General features: G+C 35.9%; 1 protein-coding gene and 1 long non-coding RNA gene across 3 annotated transcripts in view; both read left to right on the top strand.

The window, feature by feature from the left end:
* Window positions 1-7,119, top strand: part of LOC137202981 (uncharacterized) — a 162,218-nt gene extending 155,099 nt beyond the window's left edge. The window contains exon 5 of the long non-coding RNA XR_010932825.1: window positions 6,980-7,119. This is a non-coding gene — a long non-coding RNA (uncharacterized lncRNA). The remainder of the gene's footprint in view (window positions 1-6,979) is intronic.
* A 2,288-nt stretch (window positions 7,120-9,407) lies between these two features.
* The window catches only part of DCN (decorin), a 36,492-nt gene continuing 25,733 nt past the window's right edge, over window positions 9,408-20,166 (top strand). Inside the window, exons 1-2 of one of the 2 annotated variants that reach the window (XM_067697522.1) lie at window positions 9,408-9,694; window positions 13,581-13,827. In XM_067697522.1, coding sequence (XP_067553623.1) covers window positions 13,614-13,827 — 214 coding nt within the window. In that variant the 5' untranslated portion in view covers window positions 9,408-9,694; window positions 13,581-13,613. Of the gene's footprint in view, window positions 9,695-12,644; window positions 12,801-13,580; window positions 13,828-20,166 lie in introns of those variants that run through there. The other variant, XM_067697523.1, reaches the window with a different exon arrangement.

The following is a 20,166-nucleotide window of genomic DNA, read 5'->3' as shown; positions in this document are numbered from 1 at the left end:
TCCAAAATTACCAGTCTGAAGGAGGAACTTGGACTTGATCCTGTGCCTATCTAAGAGGTCTTTACCAGTGAAGACAGATTCTTCTAGGTGTTTAAGGGTTGTAACATGGAAGAATTGAATGTTGTATGCCCTGAGGTTGGGGAAACTCAGACCCTAGAGGGCTAGTGCTCAACAACTATTTACGTTGGCCAACCATGTGCCATGCTTGTTTAAGCACAAAAAATATAGCAGTGAAACAAAGGGCAAATATCCCCACTTTGATGGAACTTTCATTCTGGCACCCACATCTAGGATGCCTTAGTATAAATTAAATTTGGAGGGAACTGAATTTTGATTTTTAAATTATGGATGAAAGTAACTTCACTTCTCCCAGGGTAGCTTTTTTCTGGTACTGATATCTTTTTCTAAAAATCTTTGCACGGTGCTTAAATTATTTCTGTTGTTTGGAATTAAACATTTAAGAAGTTTATTTTTAATTTTAACATACTCAATATTTTTAAAAGAAATATTAAAAGCACTTTATAGAAATAAATGCTATTCTTTCAGGAAAATATTTTCTTTAGTACTTTCATAAAAATAGTTGGTTCAGAAAGTATTTCTCGTAAGACCAAGATTAAAGGTTTTATTTGGCTATGCCACGTTAGTTTAAGTGTATTTTATAGTCACAAAACATACCTTTTATTCCTTATTTCACAGAACTGCTGTGACAAGACACACATACTTACTATAGCTCAGTTACCAGCACTGAGCAAAGAACTGAAAATAAATGCCTACCAGTAAGGAGTGTCAATACCCTCATTCCAAATGCATTAGCTGGCCTGAAAATTATATTCTTAATGTTTATAAACAAACATTTGGTGATAAGAAAGTTTCCTTGGTGAATTATTTTCTACAGAAAATTAATATATCTTAATTGTTACATTTTTGTTTGGTGCTGATTTTAATAAAGAATGTTAGGTGCCTTCAAATTACATCTTTGACATAAACAGAGTGAGTGAGCTCCCAGGCCCATCTATCAGGTTTAATGACTGAGGCCAGGGTTTTCCTCCTGGAAGAAACCCTTCCCTTAGAGCAACATGGTTCCAGCTCTTTCATTGTCCCTGATAGTTTCTTTGCATTCCACTCTCCCTCCACTTAAATACATTCTTTTTTAAAAAAAAAAACTAAAAAAAAAGAAAGGAAAGCTTATTTTTTTTCCCTAAATTAAAATTTTATTGTATGATTTCACTTTATGTGAGGTATCTAGAATAGGCAAATTCATGGAGAGAGCAAAGTAGAGGTCACTGAGGACTGAGGGGAGAAGGAAATGTGGAGTTGTTAAATGGGTACAGAGTTTCTGTTTGAGATGATGAAAAAGTTCTGGAAATGGATAGTAGTGATGGTTGCACAACGTTGTAAATGTACTTAATGACACTAAATTGAACACAAAATGTAAAATGATAAAATATATGTTATGTATAGTTTTACTACAATGAAAACATACCAAAAAAAGCCCTTGACACCACCAGATTTGCAATGGCATCATTAAGTACTTGTTAATGTAATGTTGGTGCCATTACATTTTAATTGCCAGCTAGCAATCACTGGGGTTTGCAACTACATGGATTAAAAACAAAAAAAATCTTCCTCGTATTTCCTGTCATCTCTCAGCAGCTTTCACTACGTGGTTTTACTCTTCTCAGACAAGCACATAATGTTCTTATCATTCAGAAGGCAACAAATCTTTAAGAGCTGTCTTGATAGCACCAACTTGTATGATTCTTGGCCTATGGGAAGAATTAAATACTTAATTTCTAGTTGGATTTTGTATTGTCTCAGACCATGAGGAATGCCAGAGAAATTATTGAAACTGGCCTCAAGGAATGAAGGTGTTTCATGAGAAGCCAACCTTTTGATGAAGAAAGCCCCAAAGAGAATTTAAACCTGAAGCACCATAGTGATCAGGCCTCCATTTTCTGTTTTTTCCCCAGAGACTCATAATTATAAAGTAAGCTCACACATTGGTGATTTAATGCTTTTATAAATAATGTGCTCAGACATCATTCTACAAAAAAATGGGCACATAAATTATTTCTAAACAGTAATATTTCTTCAAGAAGTTAAAATGGTTTTATTCAAAATAGAGGCTTGTTTCCAAAAATAAAAACACTCATGTGATTTAAATGGGAAAACGTGGTTCACTTTGTTGTCATATTAATATCTATCTGCATCAAAACTTTCATCTCATGAATTATTAAAGAAATAACTTAAACAAGAAAAAACTACAAGGGATGAATTACTGCTATTGAAGGGACAACTTGAATCAAGTCAAATAATTCTCAGGGGGCTATAACTATCTCAGAAAAATTTCCTAAACAAAGCCATTATTTTACAGTACAGACATTAGAATCCAACTTTTCATTCATTTGCCTACTTAAATTCTGGAGGACTGTATTCTGTGGTAGAGCATTTATTTTTTCCTAAGATACAGGGTAAACTGAAAGGAGAATATTTACAGATCAAATAGGTGCCCTGCAGTAAGTACACTGCACAGACATGACCTGCATTTGCATGCTCCAAACTAAACAGGACATAACTTTCAGGTGAGAGTATGAATAAAAGGCAAGGCAGAGAAGCAAATAATCTCTTAAAATTCTCAATTTGTTCTGAAACTTGCGTTACTTGACATAAACTTACATAGGTTATCCTATAGGACAGGTTCTGTTCTAAACCCTTTGCAAATACAGACTCATTTTATCCTTCTGTGTAATAAGGTGTGATCGTTAATGGGGAAACTGCCTGAGGTCACACACATAATCAGCGGCAGAGCCAAGAATCAAACCTGAGCGTTCTGGCCTCAGGGTGTGTGTGCTCAACTCACAATGCAGGCATTGCACATTATTGTGGTCTATCTCATCTGCTTGGCTTCAACTTTCATCTTCACACAGAATGTTTTTCTTCATTTGAGAAGGAAGTATAGCATTGCCAAACTTTGGTGGGTTTGTGGTAGCAGGTTTCATTTCCGGCGGCACTAGTTAACTAATAAGTAAACAGGCAGGAGCATGGCTAGGAGGTGGTCTTTCAGATAACGTCTGACTTTTATCTCTTTCTTTTGTAGTTTCCACTCACTTTCGATAGGCACATCTCCAAAGGTGGTCTTGTCTGTTAAATGTCAACATTTCTTCCATCACTCAAGGTGGGAAGCAAGCCTTCATGCAACCCAAGGGCTTTTCCCATGTGAGAATTCACAGAGAAAGCTTCTATGTAAATCCTTCATTTCTTTTTTTATTCCATAATTTAGATTGCATGATTTCTCCATAATTACTCACACTAGAGTCACTATCAAGATGACTGATTGGCTTCCATTGTGGCGCAGTGGTTGAGAGTCCGCCTACCGATGCAGGGGACACGGGTTTGTGCCCCGGTCCGGGAGGATCCCACATGCCGCGGAGCGGCTGGGCCCGTGAGCCATGGCCGCTGGGCCTGCGTGTCCGGAGCCTGTGCTCCGCAACGGGAGAGGCCACAACAGTGAGAGGCCCGTGTACCGCAAAAAAATAAAAAAAAAAAAGATGACTGATTATTTTAGTGCCTTAAAAGTTGAACTCACATAAAATAGTTAATTTCTTATGACTTTTGCAGACATCAAGAGCTTTAATTAATCATCTCTGTTTGCTGCTCTTTTCCATTTAAACAATGTTCTCCTTGGAGATAGAGATGCAAGCAAAGAAGTTAACTATTTTCCTGCCATTGCTTACGTGACAAAAGCAGCTGGTTGGAGTGGTAAAGAGACCAGTGGGTGGGGTACAGAGCTTCTTCAAGCCTTAGTTCCAGGCTTTTAAAATTGATTACGAAAATTAATTATGATAGTGCATAACTGATATGGTTAACATGAGTCTTAATTGAGATAATGAATTTCAAGAACACACCACAGTGCCTGGCACAGAATAGGTGCGCTAAACATTTATCTTTAATATATCACATCAGCTTCCTGAGCAGTGGCCCAATTTTTGGCCATGATCACCTTCTTGTTACTAAGGTATTAATACTTCAAGACTAAAGCAATAGCCTCCTAATTTCCTTGATTCCAGTTTCACCACCCTGCATATACTTGCTAGATTTGATTTGTTAAAATAAAATTGTATCATGTTATTACCTCATTCAAGTGCCTTTGATGACATCCAGATGCTAGCACGGGAACTGGCACATATTAATCATCAAATGAATATTTGCTGAACAAATGAATGAGTAAATAAGTGCCCCATGGGAGACTTTCAAGTCCTTCCACAGTCATACTCTACCCTCATTTCTTTCCTTGTCTCTAGTTATTATCATAAACATGGAACATTTATTTATTGTGTGATATCCACATGTCAGATACCACTGTAGTTGTTGAATGTTCAAGAATGAGAAAAGAGCTCACAGCTTCTTTGAAAAGTGTCCTTTTAAGCCAAATTTATTTATTTATTATCTCTTGCTTTCTCATTGCCAAGGTTTTGATAGTGCTGTTCTGCCAGCCTAAAAAAGCTGTCCCTCTTCTTTCACACTCTTTTTATCCTTCAGGATTCAGCTCAAACTGTAACTTGTTTTGCATAAACACTTAGCTAACCACCTATACGTAAGGTGATCTCTCCCCTGTTCCTCTTCTGACTTGCTAAGACAATTATTTTTAATTACATCATACTTTACTTTGGCCAGGAGTTATAATTGTATAGTACATTATAAGTTCTATGGTACTACAACTCTAAAATGTTATTTTATATAGATATATATATATAGCTTATGCCCTATCTCCTTACTGCAATGTAAGTCCTTTGAGGTCGTGCCCTTCACTTTATATTTTCTGTTTATTAGTATCCTCCACAGGGCCTAGTATTAACATTTTCTTCCATAGTGGTTCATCAGTCAATATTTGCTGATTGATTGATTGCTTGATAGGTTACTAGATATTCAATAAATCTTGGCTTGGTGTCCCAGTACAACCTACTGATCAATTCTGTGAAAAGAATAATAAATCTCTTTACTGCACTTGACAAAAGAGCTGCTCCTGAACATTCAAGAGTCAGAGAATTAAGGAACTGAATACCTCCTTATCATGAAAGAGAGCACGTATCTCCATACCTTTATCTTAATTCATAACTTACGCTGTCCTTGTTTCTATTCCCACTTCTCCTTCATTGTTCAGAGTAGAGATTCTTTACCTGGAGTCTCTGGATCCTTATAAAGTCTGTGAATGGATTTCAGCAGGGCTTGGAACCCACTAAAACGTCATGCATGAAGAAAGCCAGACAGTTATTTTACAAGTACAAAGTAGAGGTTTAAACCCAAGCTTATCTAACTGCAAAGTCCCTGTTTTTCCAACTATATCAAAGTTTAGGTGATATTTTGCGTTGCTAGGTAGACAACACCTTAGGCTAGGACAGGGGTGCGGTCTGATTACTGGACTGGAGTGTCCAAGGAAAGGTTTGTAACAACCATGCCCACAAGAGCGGCAGCAGCAGAAGCAACAACAAACACGTATATATTGTTTGAGATGTGTCAGGTGCAGTTCTAGATGCTTTATGTATTAATGTTTTTCTAAACCTTACCACAAACCTATAATGTAGGTAGTACTATGTTTAGACACATTTATAGATTAGAAGCCTGAAAAACAGAAGGTTACGTTACTTATGCAAGGCACAAGGACACTGAACACAGTGGCGATAGGTTGAAGGAGTAGAGGCATATGGGGAAGAAAGAAGATAGCCAAGGTAATCGTTTTCTACCAATTTTGTTTCAAACTTGCATTCTAGGCCACCCTGAATTCCACCCTAGTCTTCTTTCTTGGCTAAAGAATGAAATCTGTCTCGGGTGGCAAAAGAAAGAGCCAAACAACCCATTCCAGCTGCTGACCTTACTTTGAAGAGTCAGTATGAGAATAAAACAGTCACATCAGGTTTGTGAAGATAATCACTTGCTTCCAGACCTCTTTGAAAATAAAAGGGTGTCAGAAGGAGACCTTCCTAAGCTCTGGCATTCTTTACATCTTAGTATGCAGGTACAATTTAAATCACTTGTATTTGATGTCGGTGAGAAAGAGTGACTATCCTTGAAATGAACTTTGATAACATGCAGAATATAGTCACCCTGTTAACTAGTGGCTTGTCAGTAGAAATCACAGTTTAAGTGGTTTTAACAGCAGATTTGGTATCTGCTCTGTATTTGAATATTTCAAATATCTATACAGCAGCCAAGATTTCAGTGAACCTTACCCCCAAACATTCCAAGCCAGGATAAATTTCAGCCTCCTTTGCACAAGCATGGTTTCTAGCCTCAAAACTGTTTCATTTCCCATTTGATTACAAGTGACCTAGGATTCTGGCTTCTTTGTGACTTGCTGTATATGACTTTGTTGTGACTTAATTTCTTCCATCTAAAAGTGGATATGACAACATATGTAACAACATCTGATTAAAGGTACAAATTTTAAATAATATGATATTCAGTAAAATCCTTGGGATTTTGGAGGTGAGTTTCTTACTAAAACTTAAAAGATAGAAATATTTTTTCCTGCACAAAGATAAAGTTTAAAAAGAATTGTAAAACTTGGTCACAGCTTTTAAACTAGTCTGCAAAGACATATTACCCAAGAATTTTTATTATTGATTTCCTATAACTTAAGAGTTTGATCTTTCTTAAAATGCAGTATAGTAATGGTAAACTAGATTAGGTATGAGAAGGTTTGGGTATTCATTTCTGTTGGGCTTCTTACTAGCTCTGTGAGCTTGGGTAGAGCATTGGACTTCAGTTTTCTCATCTATAAACTGGAAAGAGTAAAAATGATTTCCCTTGCCCAACTCAAAGGATTGCTATGATACATCAGAAAACAATAAAGACTAACATTTACAGTGAGCTTAATTTATCCCAGCCATGCTCTGAATTATATGCCTTATTATACCTTTTGCCTCATTTCATCTTTATTTCAACATTATGTATTAGGTAATACTTTTCATGTATTTTACAGATATGGGAACTGAGACTCAGAGAGGATAAGAATACTGAGTTCATATAGCTTACTATCAGAGGGAAGAACCTGGATGTGAAACGTAGCCAAAATGGTTCTGCTTTATAAAAGTAAGATGATCTACATATCAAGATGTGTCTTCTTCTCCTCCTGTCCTACTTCTTCTCCTTCTCCTTCTCCTTCTCCTTCTCCTTCTTCTTCTTCTTCTTCTCCTGCTCCTCCTTCTCCTTCTCCTTCCCCTTCTCCTTCTCCTTCTTCTTCTTCTTTCTTCTTCTTCTTCTTCTTCTTCTTCTTCTTCTTCTTCTTCTTCTTCTTCTTCTTCTTCTTCTTCTTCTTCTTCTTCTTCTTCTTCTTCTTCTTCTTCTTCTTCTTCTTCTTCTTCTTCCTCCTCCTCCTCCTCCTCCTCCTCCTCCTCCTCCTCCTCCTCCTCTTCTTCTTCTTCTTCTCCTTCTTCTTCTTCTTCTTCTTCTTCTTCTTCTTCTTCTTCTTCTTCTTCTTCTTCTTCTTCTTCTTCTTCTTCCTCCTCCTCCTCTTCTTCTTCTTCTTCTTCTCCTTCTCCTTCTTCTCCTTCTCCTCCTCCTCCTCCTCCTCCCCCCTCCCCCTCCCCCTCCCCCTCCTCCTCCTCCTCCCCCTCCTCCTCCTCCTCCCCCTCCTCCTCCTCCTCTTCCTCTCCTCCTCCTCCTCCTCCTCCTCCTCCTCCTTCTTCTTCTTCTTCTTCTTCCAATCCCCCTTCCCTCTTTCTCTCTCTCTCTCTCTGGTAACAATTACTACTGTTATTCATCATATACACTATAGCACTATAGTAGATTGGGCTTTGATAAGGAGCAAAACAGACCTGAGCAAAACAATAATCATGGTATGATCCATAGCTAATGATCTATCTTCATGTAATAGTCATTCATCAAGTGTTTCTTGAGAATTTACTATATACTTTGTGCTGAGTGTGGGGACTCTTACAAATATGAAGAGGATGTGCTTTATTCCTTGGGGTAAGAGATGTACGTAAAAAACCATAATATGAAGAAGTGATTGCATGTTATAAGAATGAGATAAATGCAAGAGGAGTTCAAATGGAAAAGTTAATTGATTCCAGGTAAGGGGAGCATGGATTTTGCACCAATGTCCAGGGAAAATATTTGCCTTTTCCTGAACCATCAGACTAACTGGGCATGGGTTTTTATTTTATTTATTAAATGCCAAGGAGAAAAGGAGTGGGGTAAGGTGTTAAAATTATGGAGACTGGGCTTGGAAAATAAGACAAAATAGCATGTGATAGTACCCTTCCTCCCTTCTTTAGATGCACACTCAAAATTTTAATTTCTTCACATTTCATCAAGGCAAAAGTATATTTACTGTAGAATTGTGCACTTAGATAGCTAGAGGAGGGAGGGAGGGAGGGTGGAGGATGGGAAGGTTATCCTCTCATGTTTCACAGATGTTGATTTCAAGTTTCTACCTGGTAACAGCCTAGGGGCCAGGACATAAAGATACAAGTCAAAACATAGAGACACACACAGAGAACTGACAGCATCCAGCAAGGGAATTACAAAAACTCAAAAAAGCTTCCACTGGCTGAATAAATATCTTTCTTATCCTCTCATGTTTCACAGATGTTGATTTCAAGTTTCTACCTGGTAACAGCCTAGGGGCCAGGACATAAAGATACAAGTCAAAACATAGAGACACACACAGAGAACTGACAGCATCCAGCAAGGGAATTACAAAAACTCAAAAAAGCTTCCACTGGCTGAATAAATATCTTTCCTTGAATTTGCACTTTCTATTTACTGAATTTGGAAAGAGCCATAGACTTTATTGCCATTTTCAAAGTTCTGAATTATATCAAAGTGTAGTCTATGAAAATAAAATTTTTCATATACAGGCTAAATTAAATTGTGATCAACTTCTAATATCTATGTGTTTTATTTAAAAAAAACACACACACAACTGGTAGACAACAAGAAAGGTTTTAAACTATGAGTAAGGAAAGTAATAAATGACATGCTTTTCATATAAAACCATGGCTTTCTTCCAGGACACTTTAGAAATATGTTCAAAATACATAGAAAACCTCCACAGCGTAGTACTTGAACTTGCACAAACAGCCCAGGGCAAGTAAGAATCCGAATGACTACTCATTTATTTTCACAGACCACACTTAAAATAATTTCATTCCATTTGCTGGACTTACACATCCTGAAAGCAAGAAAAACTGTCATTTCGGTAATATGATAAATGTGACTTATAAACAAGACTAGAAAGGCTGGATAAAGGAGTAGGGTTGGGGGTGGGGAAATAAACCCTTTAGTTACAATTTTAGGGAAATGAATACACACGGTAAAACAAATTCCAAGTCAAGTTGCTCCACTGCTATACTACAGAAGAAGTTTAGAATCTTAAGCAGATGAAAAAGGAATAAAGCATTTAAATGGGGAGAAAAAAAGGCCGATAAAATTTCTGGCTACAATACAAGAGACATATCATTACCATATGATCTAATGTGGGTGTCAGCCGGGTTGTGTTCATTGAGGGAAACCTTATTTTTTAACTGTGCTATGGAGTAGAAGCAGGAGGTTTTCAACCTAGTGACAGTCACAGAGCAGCACCTGCCCCCTCCTCCTTTCCACACCTGCAAACTCTTTTGCCTGGGCTGAATATTTAGTGTAATTACATCTCAGCTTTGAGGGCTCCTGTGGCAGATCCCCGGATTAAAAGGTATGGTTTTCAATAATTGTCCTGAACTCTGCTACAGACTAATAAAACTTTGATCAAGTTGAGAAAAAAGGGATTATTTGGTAAGAGGAAAAAAGCAAACAATGTGTGCTAAACTTTTAGTAACCTTTATGCAGCATTTTAAACAAGTATTGCTTGAAAACAGAAAGTAAATATTTGGTAAAATGGTTGAATGCATTGCTTTAGTTCTTTCTCTCTGTTCTTGCAAAGATGTTTCTTAAGAAACTATAACCTAACACCATGACTATCTTTATTGATATATTTTTTATTTGTGCTAATTAAATGTTTAGCTCTTTGGGAAATGTTTATAGAAAAGTATTCTAGACTGGCGTATTATTCGTAGTTGGATTATATATTTAAGGATTTATTCTTCTCCTGAATTCTTGTATATTTTAAGAACTTTAAAACCTCAGAGAAGTGAACTCTAGTGATAACTTATAGAAGTCTAATGTATACTAGAAAATAATAGAAATTATCACCAGAGAGGTGAAAATAAACACTGAATATATTTATGCTGATTATTAAGGACTGAACTAAGATAATCTCACAGTTAGCTACATAATTTCTTAAATGTAAAGAAGAGACCCTGCCAGAATGTTCGCTGCAAATAAAATTTTACTATAAGATACATTCACTATAAAATGAAAGTGTGGGTTATTTTTCTTTCTAATTTCAAAACAGAGTAACATGATGACCACTGGTTAAATGGACTCCCAGTGATGTAAATACCTGTGGCTTTTTCTTCAAATTGCTATTTTGGCCAGAAAAAGAACCAAATGCCTCCTATAGTAGCCTTTATTTATGGATGGATACCGCTTTTACTGTTTATTTTTAACTTATTTCTATTATTATTGAGGTTTTAATTCACCTAGTGCTGGGGGATTTAATTTGCTCTGCATTTACAGCTTCACTTATCCCGTGAGGGTTAAATTTTGACTTTGAAAATCACACCAAAGGCTTAAATGACATCATACAAATGTTGATCTGAATGGTATAATGAAATGAAGTAGTTTAAGAAACCAGAAATTATTATTTTTGATAGAACACATAAATTATGGCAATGAGCTTTAGTAAAGTAGTGACATTCTTAGCAATTAGCATTTTAAAAAGAGGCATACATTCTAAGAATACTTAAAACAGTTGAAATGAAATTTTAATAGCATATCATCTCAAGAATAGTCCCCTTGCTGTCTACATGGGCAACTGCTGGGGTTTTTTTGTTTATTTTTCTGATTTATTAAGAAAGGAAGGAAATGATTAAAGAAATCATCAGTATCAACAGCCCACATTAATTGTTTTAAGATGCTGAGTTTTTAAGTACTATGACACTAATTTAAAGAAGTTATTTCATGGAGGACTTTGTATAAAGTACCTGGACACATATTATTCTTCCCCAGGACATTCAGGGTTAAAATGCATGCACACACACACACACACACACACACACACACACACACACACACAAAATGATAAGTAATGGAAGCTTAAATGCTGTCTGAGTTCAGCTTCAACCAAAAAGAATACTGTGTAGAGAATTTGTACCATTTTAACAAGAGTAAACAAGTGTAAATGATAATATTCCTCTGAGCTAATGTTTAGCATTTCCTTTTTTTGGATTTGTGAACCAGGCATTTTCTGCTCTGGAGAAAGATGAGAAAGTGACATCTGCATTAATTCTCGTTGCTATTTATTAAATCTGCAATTAGTTTGCTTCATTTTTCTAAAAAATTGTAAGACATTAAATATGCAAGGCTAGCAAATTTGTGGTAAACCATAAACATTGCATTTTAATGTGAAACAGACAGAAAACCACTCCCTTAGATCCAGTCCAAGGGAACACTGCCAAAACAATAGGGTCTCCTTTAAAAGGCAATGCAGTAACTGAGTGGGAATGGGTTTCTAAAGGAAATCTGATACTGAATTTAAAGGGGCAGTGTGAATAATAATCTTCGTGGTATTATTTAAATGAAAAGTCACTATTCTGTATTGCATACGTGCTGCCTGAGATGTGCGTCAGTAATAAATACAAACTAAGAATAAAATTGTAAGAAATTTTAAAACATTTGTTTCCCCTCTAGTAGATCTAGGCAAACATTTCCAGAAGATACATTAAGGTTAGAGCATACAAAGACTTTTTCTTTTCTGTATATGCTATAATTGGATAATGACTGAAAATAATTCTCTAATTCTAATTATGAATGTACAACTTTAATATGAACCCTTATAAATGTACAATTAAAGATGATGAGACTAAAGATAATATCTACAATGTGTTCTGGGAATACTTTGAGCAGTTTCAGTGGGATTTGAAAATACAAGAACTCAAAAATAGACTGTTCCCCCATGATCAACTACTTTTTGTTATTCAGATTTATTAAGATTTTGTTATTCAGATACATTTAGTTCACTTCAGCCAGCTAAACAACCGACTTAATAACATAGATGTACATATCTATAAGGGCTTGTTGAATGAATGGATAAAAACTGTCTGGATTTGTCGAAATCATACTTTCTGTTTGTCCATTTGTTTACAAAATAGTCCTGTTGGTAAAATCAGATAACATATAAGTCATATAAAAATCAGATAGGATTTTCCATATATGTTTATTAGTTTATTAAAAATGATTAGTTTGAGAAACTAGCCAATAGATTTATTTTAAAAACTGAATCTTGCTTATACCAAGTTGAGGTTATCAATTTGATATCTTTCTTATGCTAGAAATTTGATATTGAAAAAAGATAGTCATCTTTTTAAAAATCAGACTAGTTGGTTGCCTAGAACAAATTGAATAACGTGTATTGTTAATAAATTGACGGTCAATTGAGTCATTTATGTGCAAAATATTGTGCAAGGCCCTGGTACACAACAAAGATTAAGACACGCCCTGAAGGAGTACATCTTCTAGTGGGGGGGGGGGGCAGGCCAAGCATGTGAAACAAATTACAATATAATGTGATAAGATCTTTAAAAGAGGTAAGCAACATGCTTTGGGAGCATAGAAGAGAAAGCAGCATCCTGCCTGAATGAGCCAGGGAATACGCAAGGGAAACCCATTATCTCATTTAGTCTTTACAACACTCTTACAAGGTAGGTATTTTAAATGGTGATTAGCTTTGAGTGTCAGGTTTGAGGTGGAGACTGGGAGTAGAGAGAAAATGGAGAGAAATATGGCTTGAAATATCAGTTGGTATCAAATTATGTATGGTCTTATATGCAACAAAGGGGATGTAGACTTTATTGGCAAGCTGTGAGAAGTCAACAAAGGGTTTGCGGTAGAAAATTAATACAATGAAATTTAATTTTTAAAAGATGACTTGGGCAGCAGAGTGGAAGATGGCCTGGAGCAGAAGAAATATTCAAGGCTGAGTCCATTTGGAAGCTCTTGTTCAGGGAGTGATGAGAAGGGTCTGGACCAAGATAAATACAGTGGGGTGGAGAAATGAGATTGGCTTCCAGAGATATTTTTGAAGCAGTAATTGGAGATCTCTCATGTGTACAGACAAAACTTTATTTAACTGTGGCATGGCTTGTGTTGAGTGAGCATTGAAAATTCCAAAGTGGTTTATCATCATAACAGTTTTGCAGGTGGCTTGACTATATAACCCATGGTCTTAATTCAGACCCAAATTAAACCAAGCAGATTTAAATACTATTCAAATTTTTCTTCATAAGTAAATAGCTGTGCGAGTTAGTCTCTAATGTACCTTGTTACCTTCCAAATATATTTCTAACGCTCTGCTCCTAACAATAAATAAAATATTACTTTTTATGCTTTTCTCTATGCTCATTCCACTGTCAGGTGTTACTTAAGAGTAACCACATACACTAGGCAAGGCTACTCTTCTAAACCTTTCATTTGTTTCCTAGGTTCCTTGGTTGTGAAAATACATGAGATAAATCATGAAGACGACTTTCATCTTCCTCTTGCTCGCACAAGTTTCCTGGGCTGGACCGTTTCAGCAGAAAGGCTTATTTGACTTTATGCTGGAAGATGAGGCTTCTGGGATAGGCCCGGACGACCGCTTTCACGAAGTTCCTGAATTAGAGCCTCAGGTGCCAGTGTGCCCCTTCCGCTGTCAATGCCATCTTCGAGTTGTCCAGTGTTCTGATTTGGGTGAGTGGGGTGCAGGCTCTCTTTACCTACCTTGTCTGCTTTATTCATGGGAATGACTTCTGTGGGAGTTTAGCATTCTCAGTTTTAATTTCTGCAATTCCAAATGTGAGAGACAGTGCCACCTAATGAGAAGTAAGGGAAGCAGAGCAGGAGAGAAAGAAACAGCTTTGAAGTTAGGGGACTTTCTTCTAAGTCAGGACTCCATCACTTTGCAATCTTGGAAGAGTCACTTAAAAAGAAAATCATCTTTCTGAGCTTCATGGCTCCCATTCTGTAAAATAAAATTTTGAACAAAATAATATGTTCCATGATTCCAGGGTGATACCTTATTTTAATTTGATGATTTGCTCTCATGAAATCTTAGATATTAAGAAAACCTGGGTGATCTCTCCACTCTTGGCTTAGCCCAGATAAAAGTTTGAACATTACTAAATTGTAAAGTATGCAGCGTTATCAAGAGCAAAACAAGTAAACTTTTAGAACAGAAATTTATCTTTCAAGTACCAAAAGACTCCCTTAATCCCTGGGTCTTAGTTTTGCCTCTGCCTTTGGCGTTTTGTAATCTAGCTGTTTATATTCTTTAGAAAGTTTCAAAGGAAATCTTTATAACGAAGTTGTGGTATAGATATTCAACATAATCGTGAAGCATATATCTTTATCCTAACACTGTAAATACAGTTTGATTTGTTAGCTTTCAAGAAAAATTTGGCCTGGGAATTCCAAAAGCAATATACTCAGAAGATAAATCTCCAGAAAGTTCGAAGCCCCAGCAGATGGGCCAAAAGGGAATGAATTTAGTTTACATGGCAGCTGATTCACATTCCTCTTTTTTTTTTTGGTTCATTTTTCTTACTGGAAAGAAAAAAAAAAAATCCGCACAGAATGATTCTGCCATGGTGCATTTCCTTATAGAATAAACCCCATAGCTTTGTAGAGCACTTACTTTTGAAATCCTATATTTATTCAGAATATGCTTTCTAGGAGTATTTTGCAGGAAAATTTGCTACTAACTCCTAGAATTGGAATAAACTACATATAGGAACCCAGGAAAATGTAAAACATGTTAAATAGTGACAACTGAAAAACAAACACTTTGAGATAGATTCTTTCATGCTGGCATGTACTGTGTCGCCATTTAAACCCAAATAAAACGTGTAAATAAAGGCTCCAGGATACTTCCACTAGATTAATTAATTGACTCATTAGCTCAGAAAATATATTGAGATCCCATAACGGGTCAGATCTGTTCTGGGCCCTGGGGAGAAAGGGATGAGGAAGACAAATATGGTCCTAGTTCTTGTGGGTCTGATATTCTACTGGTGGTGGTTATTCCTTTTTTGAATTGTGTATTAGAGACAAGGGGAATTATATTACTAGCAAATTCTACAGAAACTTTTATGGCATCTAGAGAGTACCTCCATTACTGGTTTAGACAGGAAAATAATGGTGTTAAAAATATCTGAAGAAGGGAGTCACCCTATGATGGATATACTAGTGGTAAAGTTTTTCAAATATTGCAAAAATGGCCGAGTTCCTAAGAAGTGTGATGCAAATTGAATCTCACTTTGCCTGAGAACAAGTTTAAAAGGATCCATAACTACCCCCACTACACATACTATCAACAATAAAGAGTTGATATTTTTAAGGAGGCCTTGTCCAGTCACTTCACTGAAGTTTTATTCTTCCAAAAATATGGTTTTACTTTGCTTTCATGATAAATAACTCATAAAGCTTGACTCTAATTAAAGCATTGGGACAGTTTTCTAATTGTCTATCACAAAAAAACTCCCAAGCCTATTGCTCAAAACTAAACAGAAAAATGTAGCCTTAGGGAACATCAAGTTCACTGATGTGGATGTCTCATGATACAGTTTTTTGGTTGTCCTTGTTATTGTTTTGCTTTGTTTATTTTGTGTTGTTTTCAGATGAGAACATTTTCCAAGTTATCTTTTTCTCTAAGAGCCCAGAGTGTACATCATTCCTTTGGGCTTACTGATCTTGTATACAGAAGTAGTAGCTGAGATTGTAATAATGATTCGTTTTGGGGAACCATGTTTAAAGGGGAGTACTGAGTTCCAGTGAGCAATGGCCTCAACCAAGTTACTTTTATTTTTTTTTCACATGTGCATATTTAAATATATTGTCCAAAAAATCAGTCAGATATTTCTGAAACAGAAAATACTTTTTTTAAAAGGAAAAGCAATCCACTGCCTTTAAAGAAAACACTGTATTCTCATTTTCAACTACTGCATAGCCTCTGCTCCCTTTATGATCACAGCAAGCTGTTCAGAGCCTTGACATTTTCATCTGTAGAGAAATCACAGTCAGTCTTAGAGATTCGATTATCTGTGTAAGGTACCTGACCCATAGTAGAGCCTCCATACATTTTTTCTATATGATGATTATGTGGAGTAAAAGATGAAAGAAGCATAGGAAAAAGCAGAGAAGGGGAAACGGGCAACCTCATTCATAGTAAAGGCAATGCAGTTTATTTTATTTTTTGTTTTAAGTTCTCTAGTAATCTGAACATGAAGCTTGAATTATTACAGCAAAGAAAAAATGCAATGCACTTTGGGGAGAGAAATGTGAATGCCTATTTATACCAAGGACTAATATTTTCTTAAGGATTATTCTTGCTAGAGCTTTTAATGAGCAGAGCGGAGCTTTAGTGTTGAAGGACAATAGAGCTTTCTCATCTTATTATCTACATAATGTTTAATATAAGCAAACATGTCTTATTCAAATGTCTGACTATTTTTGCCAGTAAGAAGTATTTCTGACAAAGTTAAACAGCATCAAAATTTTAAACAGTTCTTTCAAACCTAAGATATAAAAACTGTGAAATTAAAATTGAATAATCAGTCCATGGGAAACTTGAGGTGTTCAAGAAGATCCATTGACTGTTTTAGTCCCTAGTTCCAACTTATCAGAATAGCATTATAATATGTTTTTCTAGAGCATGGGGGATTGAAAAAGTAAACACATATTTTAGCCAGTCTAAGAAAGTAATGAATTCTCCATTGATATTGGCCAAATTATTTGGCTGATCTTGTAATTTAACTTGTAATTTGAACCAGAATTTTATGAGACCCATATCTTCTTGTCTTTCTTTATCTATCCTCTTAAGACATAAAAAATCCACTCATAATTATAGCATTTATAAAAATAACAATATAAAAGTCAACGTAGGATTAGCAAATTCAGAACGCTATGGGTTTCCTTAAAATAATAATCCCACAATGTTACTCATTCTTGTCTGAATGCCCTAATATTAATCCTGTGATTGGATGCTTTGTTTTATGTACTTAGTATCTTAAAGGAAGACAGTTCCCTTACTTATGTACTCTTTGGCTCAGCCATTCATCTGTGGATCAAGTGTCACCAAGAAGCATTGTTTGGTACCGACCTTCATCTCATTTATTAAAGGCACATCAGCCCTGCCAGGTGAAATAAGCATAAGTATTGTTTTTTAACTATTCTTCCAAATTAAAGGAATATTTATTGATATATTTCTTATAAACAACTTTCAAAAGAATTGAAATAGCCTTAAAAATATTTAATAGTGGAAAGATCTTGGGTCATGCAGTTCAACACCTCTGAACTCAAGTCCTGAGTTACCATTTATTACCTGTAACTTTGAAACTTTCAAAACCTGTTTCCTCACTGGATAAATGGGAATATCTCTTACCTTATTAGGTAAGAATAGAAAATATTTATAAAAACATTTTTCATAGTAACTGTTATGTTCAGTTGACCATTTCAGACAAAGTCAGCTAATAACACGAAGTTATTTCTCATGATGTTCTTTATTTTTATGTGAAATTGAGAAACACTAAGTATATGGCTTGTCAAGCTGGATACAAATAGCACCTTCTCTCCCCTCCCCCCAAAGAAGGCCACATCACAAAATAGATAAAAATTAGAAAATTGTATAATTATCAAAATAGTATTCTCCAAATACTATTCCTTTGAACAAAATTGGTTTGGTTGAGTAGAGAGAACAATAAAGCTTTTGGCTATTTAATAATCACAGATGATTCATAGCCTGCATAGTTAGCCCTCTAGACATGATGCCAGAAGATGAAACATTTTATTTTGCCAAGCAAAAGCGTTGTAAATAACTAATGGTCCCTAAAATGTACCTCATAATGCAAAGGATGTTTTACTTTTTAAAAATCTCAGGAAAATGTGCAACCCTTTAAATTGCATAAAGTTAGTTTTCTTCTTTTTAATCATTTTCCCTCAATAGGTAGAAATTTTGTTAGTGGTCACCACTTGGGACATAGATGCCAGAGCTTGTCTCTTGTTTGGGGAAACTGGTTTTCCAGAAGCAAATCTCATGCATGAAGTAAATGAACCATTAGACTTCTTCCATGAAATCATCCTAGAAGAATAAATTAGGACTATTTGTAGAGGGGCAGAGAATGCTGGAAGCTTAGTTGCTTTCATTGTTTATATCTAGCTTTACAGCAGCAGGGATGTGGGGTGACTCTCATTCAGAGTTTCAGATGCATCAAAAGGGTATCTCTAAGATGTGGTGCAAGAAGGAGGCTGTGCACAGAGCATGCCCATGGGTTGCCTAAAATAGTTTTGGGTAGGGATAGAGTATGACAGATCTCAGATGCAGCAAGAGGAATGCTCAGGTGTGATCCAGATAACCAAAGCCCTGACTCAAGGGGCTAAAGGTGAGAAGGAGGAAGAGAGGGGTCAGAGAAGACCAAAGGAAGCATCTGTCTCCTTGACCTGACTGACAACTGACATTTCCCTGGTTTCCTTCTTAGTCCCAGGAGGGAGAAAGAGGCAGCTGTGTGGGATCAAGGCATTTGGTTAGACTGCAGCTGCGATGCATTCTCCTCTGGAAGATCATTTCTGGCTCCAGAGGACAGGATGGGAATAGGTTAGTCAGAATATCAATTTCCTGGATGAAAGAGGAAATGCAGGAGACCCTCTAATCTTAAGTTTTCTCCTTCAAAAGAGTAGCAAGAAAATTATATATTTCCTTGAAAATAAGGATAAAGAAGAATTAACCCAGTTTGCAATCTAGTCTTAACAAAAGGAAGAAGCCCTGTAGCAGCTACACTGTAACACTCAAGATTTAATTAACCCTTGACTCAGTCTGAAGATGGTTTTGAGGCAAATTCTGAAGCTTGTCTACTTCTGTGCTTTCACTGTAATCTATATTTGCTTTGATGATTCTGCAGTAATCAATTATATGTACATAGATAATAATTATTCATTATCTTTAATTACTTATTTAAATATTTACTTTCTCTACCAGAAGAAGAGCATGGTGATAATTTATCTTTTGGTCTTCCACTCCAAAAAATGCCTTACACTTGGTAGGTTCTCAAACATCAATAAATGCTTGATAAGTGAATAAATTAACATATGCATGGCTTAGTGCTTGAATGAGTGCATATTTCTACAATATTCTTGATTCTCTCTAGTTGGAAACAGGGTGGAACATGGCTGACTGGAAATTAGGAGTCATGGAACTGTAGCGTATCCTTTCTTATTCTTTTTGAGGATGACTATAGAACCAGGAAGCTTAAACCTTCCTTAAGTTATTTGGAAAGAGAATCGAATTAAAATGATGATCTATTATTTCTGAATCCAACTGCCATCAGAGTCGAATTGCTATTTTTTAAGAGGAAAAGAGGGAAACATTCCTGCCTTTGGAAGAAATGGTTTTTGATGGAGCTGGGACTCCTACATATTATTTTGATCATATGCCAAAACTAAAGTGTATCACCATTGACCTAATTATTAAATTGAAGACAGAAATATAAAAACATTTTGGAAATCAACAAGAATAAATCTTGGAGTTTGGACCCCTGCCACAGGGCAGAAAACAACAAAAAAAAGGCATGATGTTTTAGGACGACCTGGCCTTTGTCCAACATGATGTTTACCAGATTGATGAAATTTGCTAGCACAACAATACCATTCATCACTGAGACAACTAGAAAAAAAAAGTACAATTCTTATTAGCCTTTATTTCAGAAATGACTTTCTGGTAATGTCTTAAATAGAGTTTTATTTACTTTAATTAATAACCCTATTTTAAAGAAGATAAAATTTCCTTTACTGAATTTGGAAGAGCAACTAAATAATTCAGTCTAGCCTTGAAAATAATTGCATTTTGATGGGAGATTTAGAATTATATTAAAGAATGCTCATTGAAAAATAATTAAATTTAGGAAACCACTTTTTTCCTGTTACAATTGCTGAATAAATATTACCTCAAAACTTAGTGACTTAAAAAATCATTTTATTTTGCTCATGATTTAAGCTACAGGGAATTTGAGCAGGGCTTAGAAGGGCTGCTCTCACTTGGGG

The sequence above is a fragment of the Pseudorca crassidens genome, chromosome 11, assembly GCF_039906515.1.
Source record: "Pseudorca crassidens isolate mPseCra1 chromosome 11, mPseCra1.hap1, whole genome shotgun sequence".
Classification (NCBI taxonomy): domain Eukaryota; kingdom Metazoa; phylum Chordata; class Mammalia; order Artiodactyla; family Delphinidae; genus Pseudorca; species Pseudorca crassidens.
This window is presented reverse-complemented; position numbering and strand designations above follow the sequence as displayed.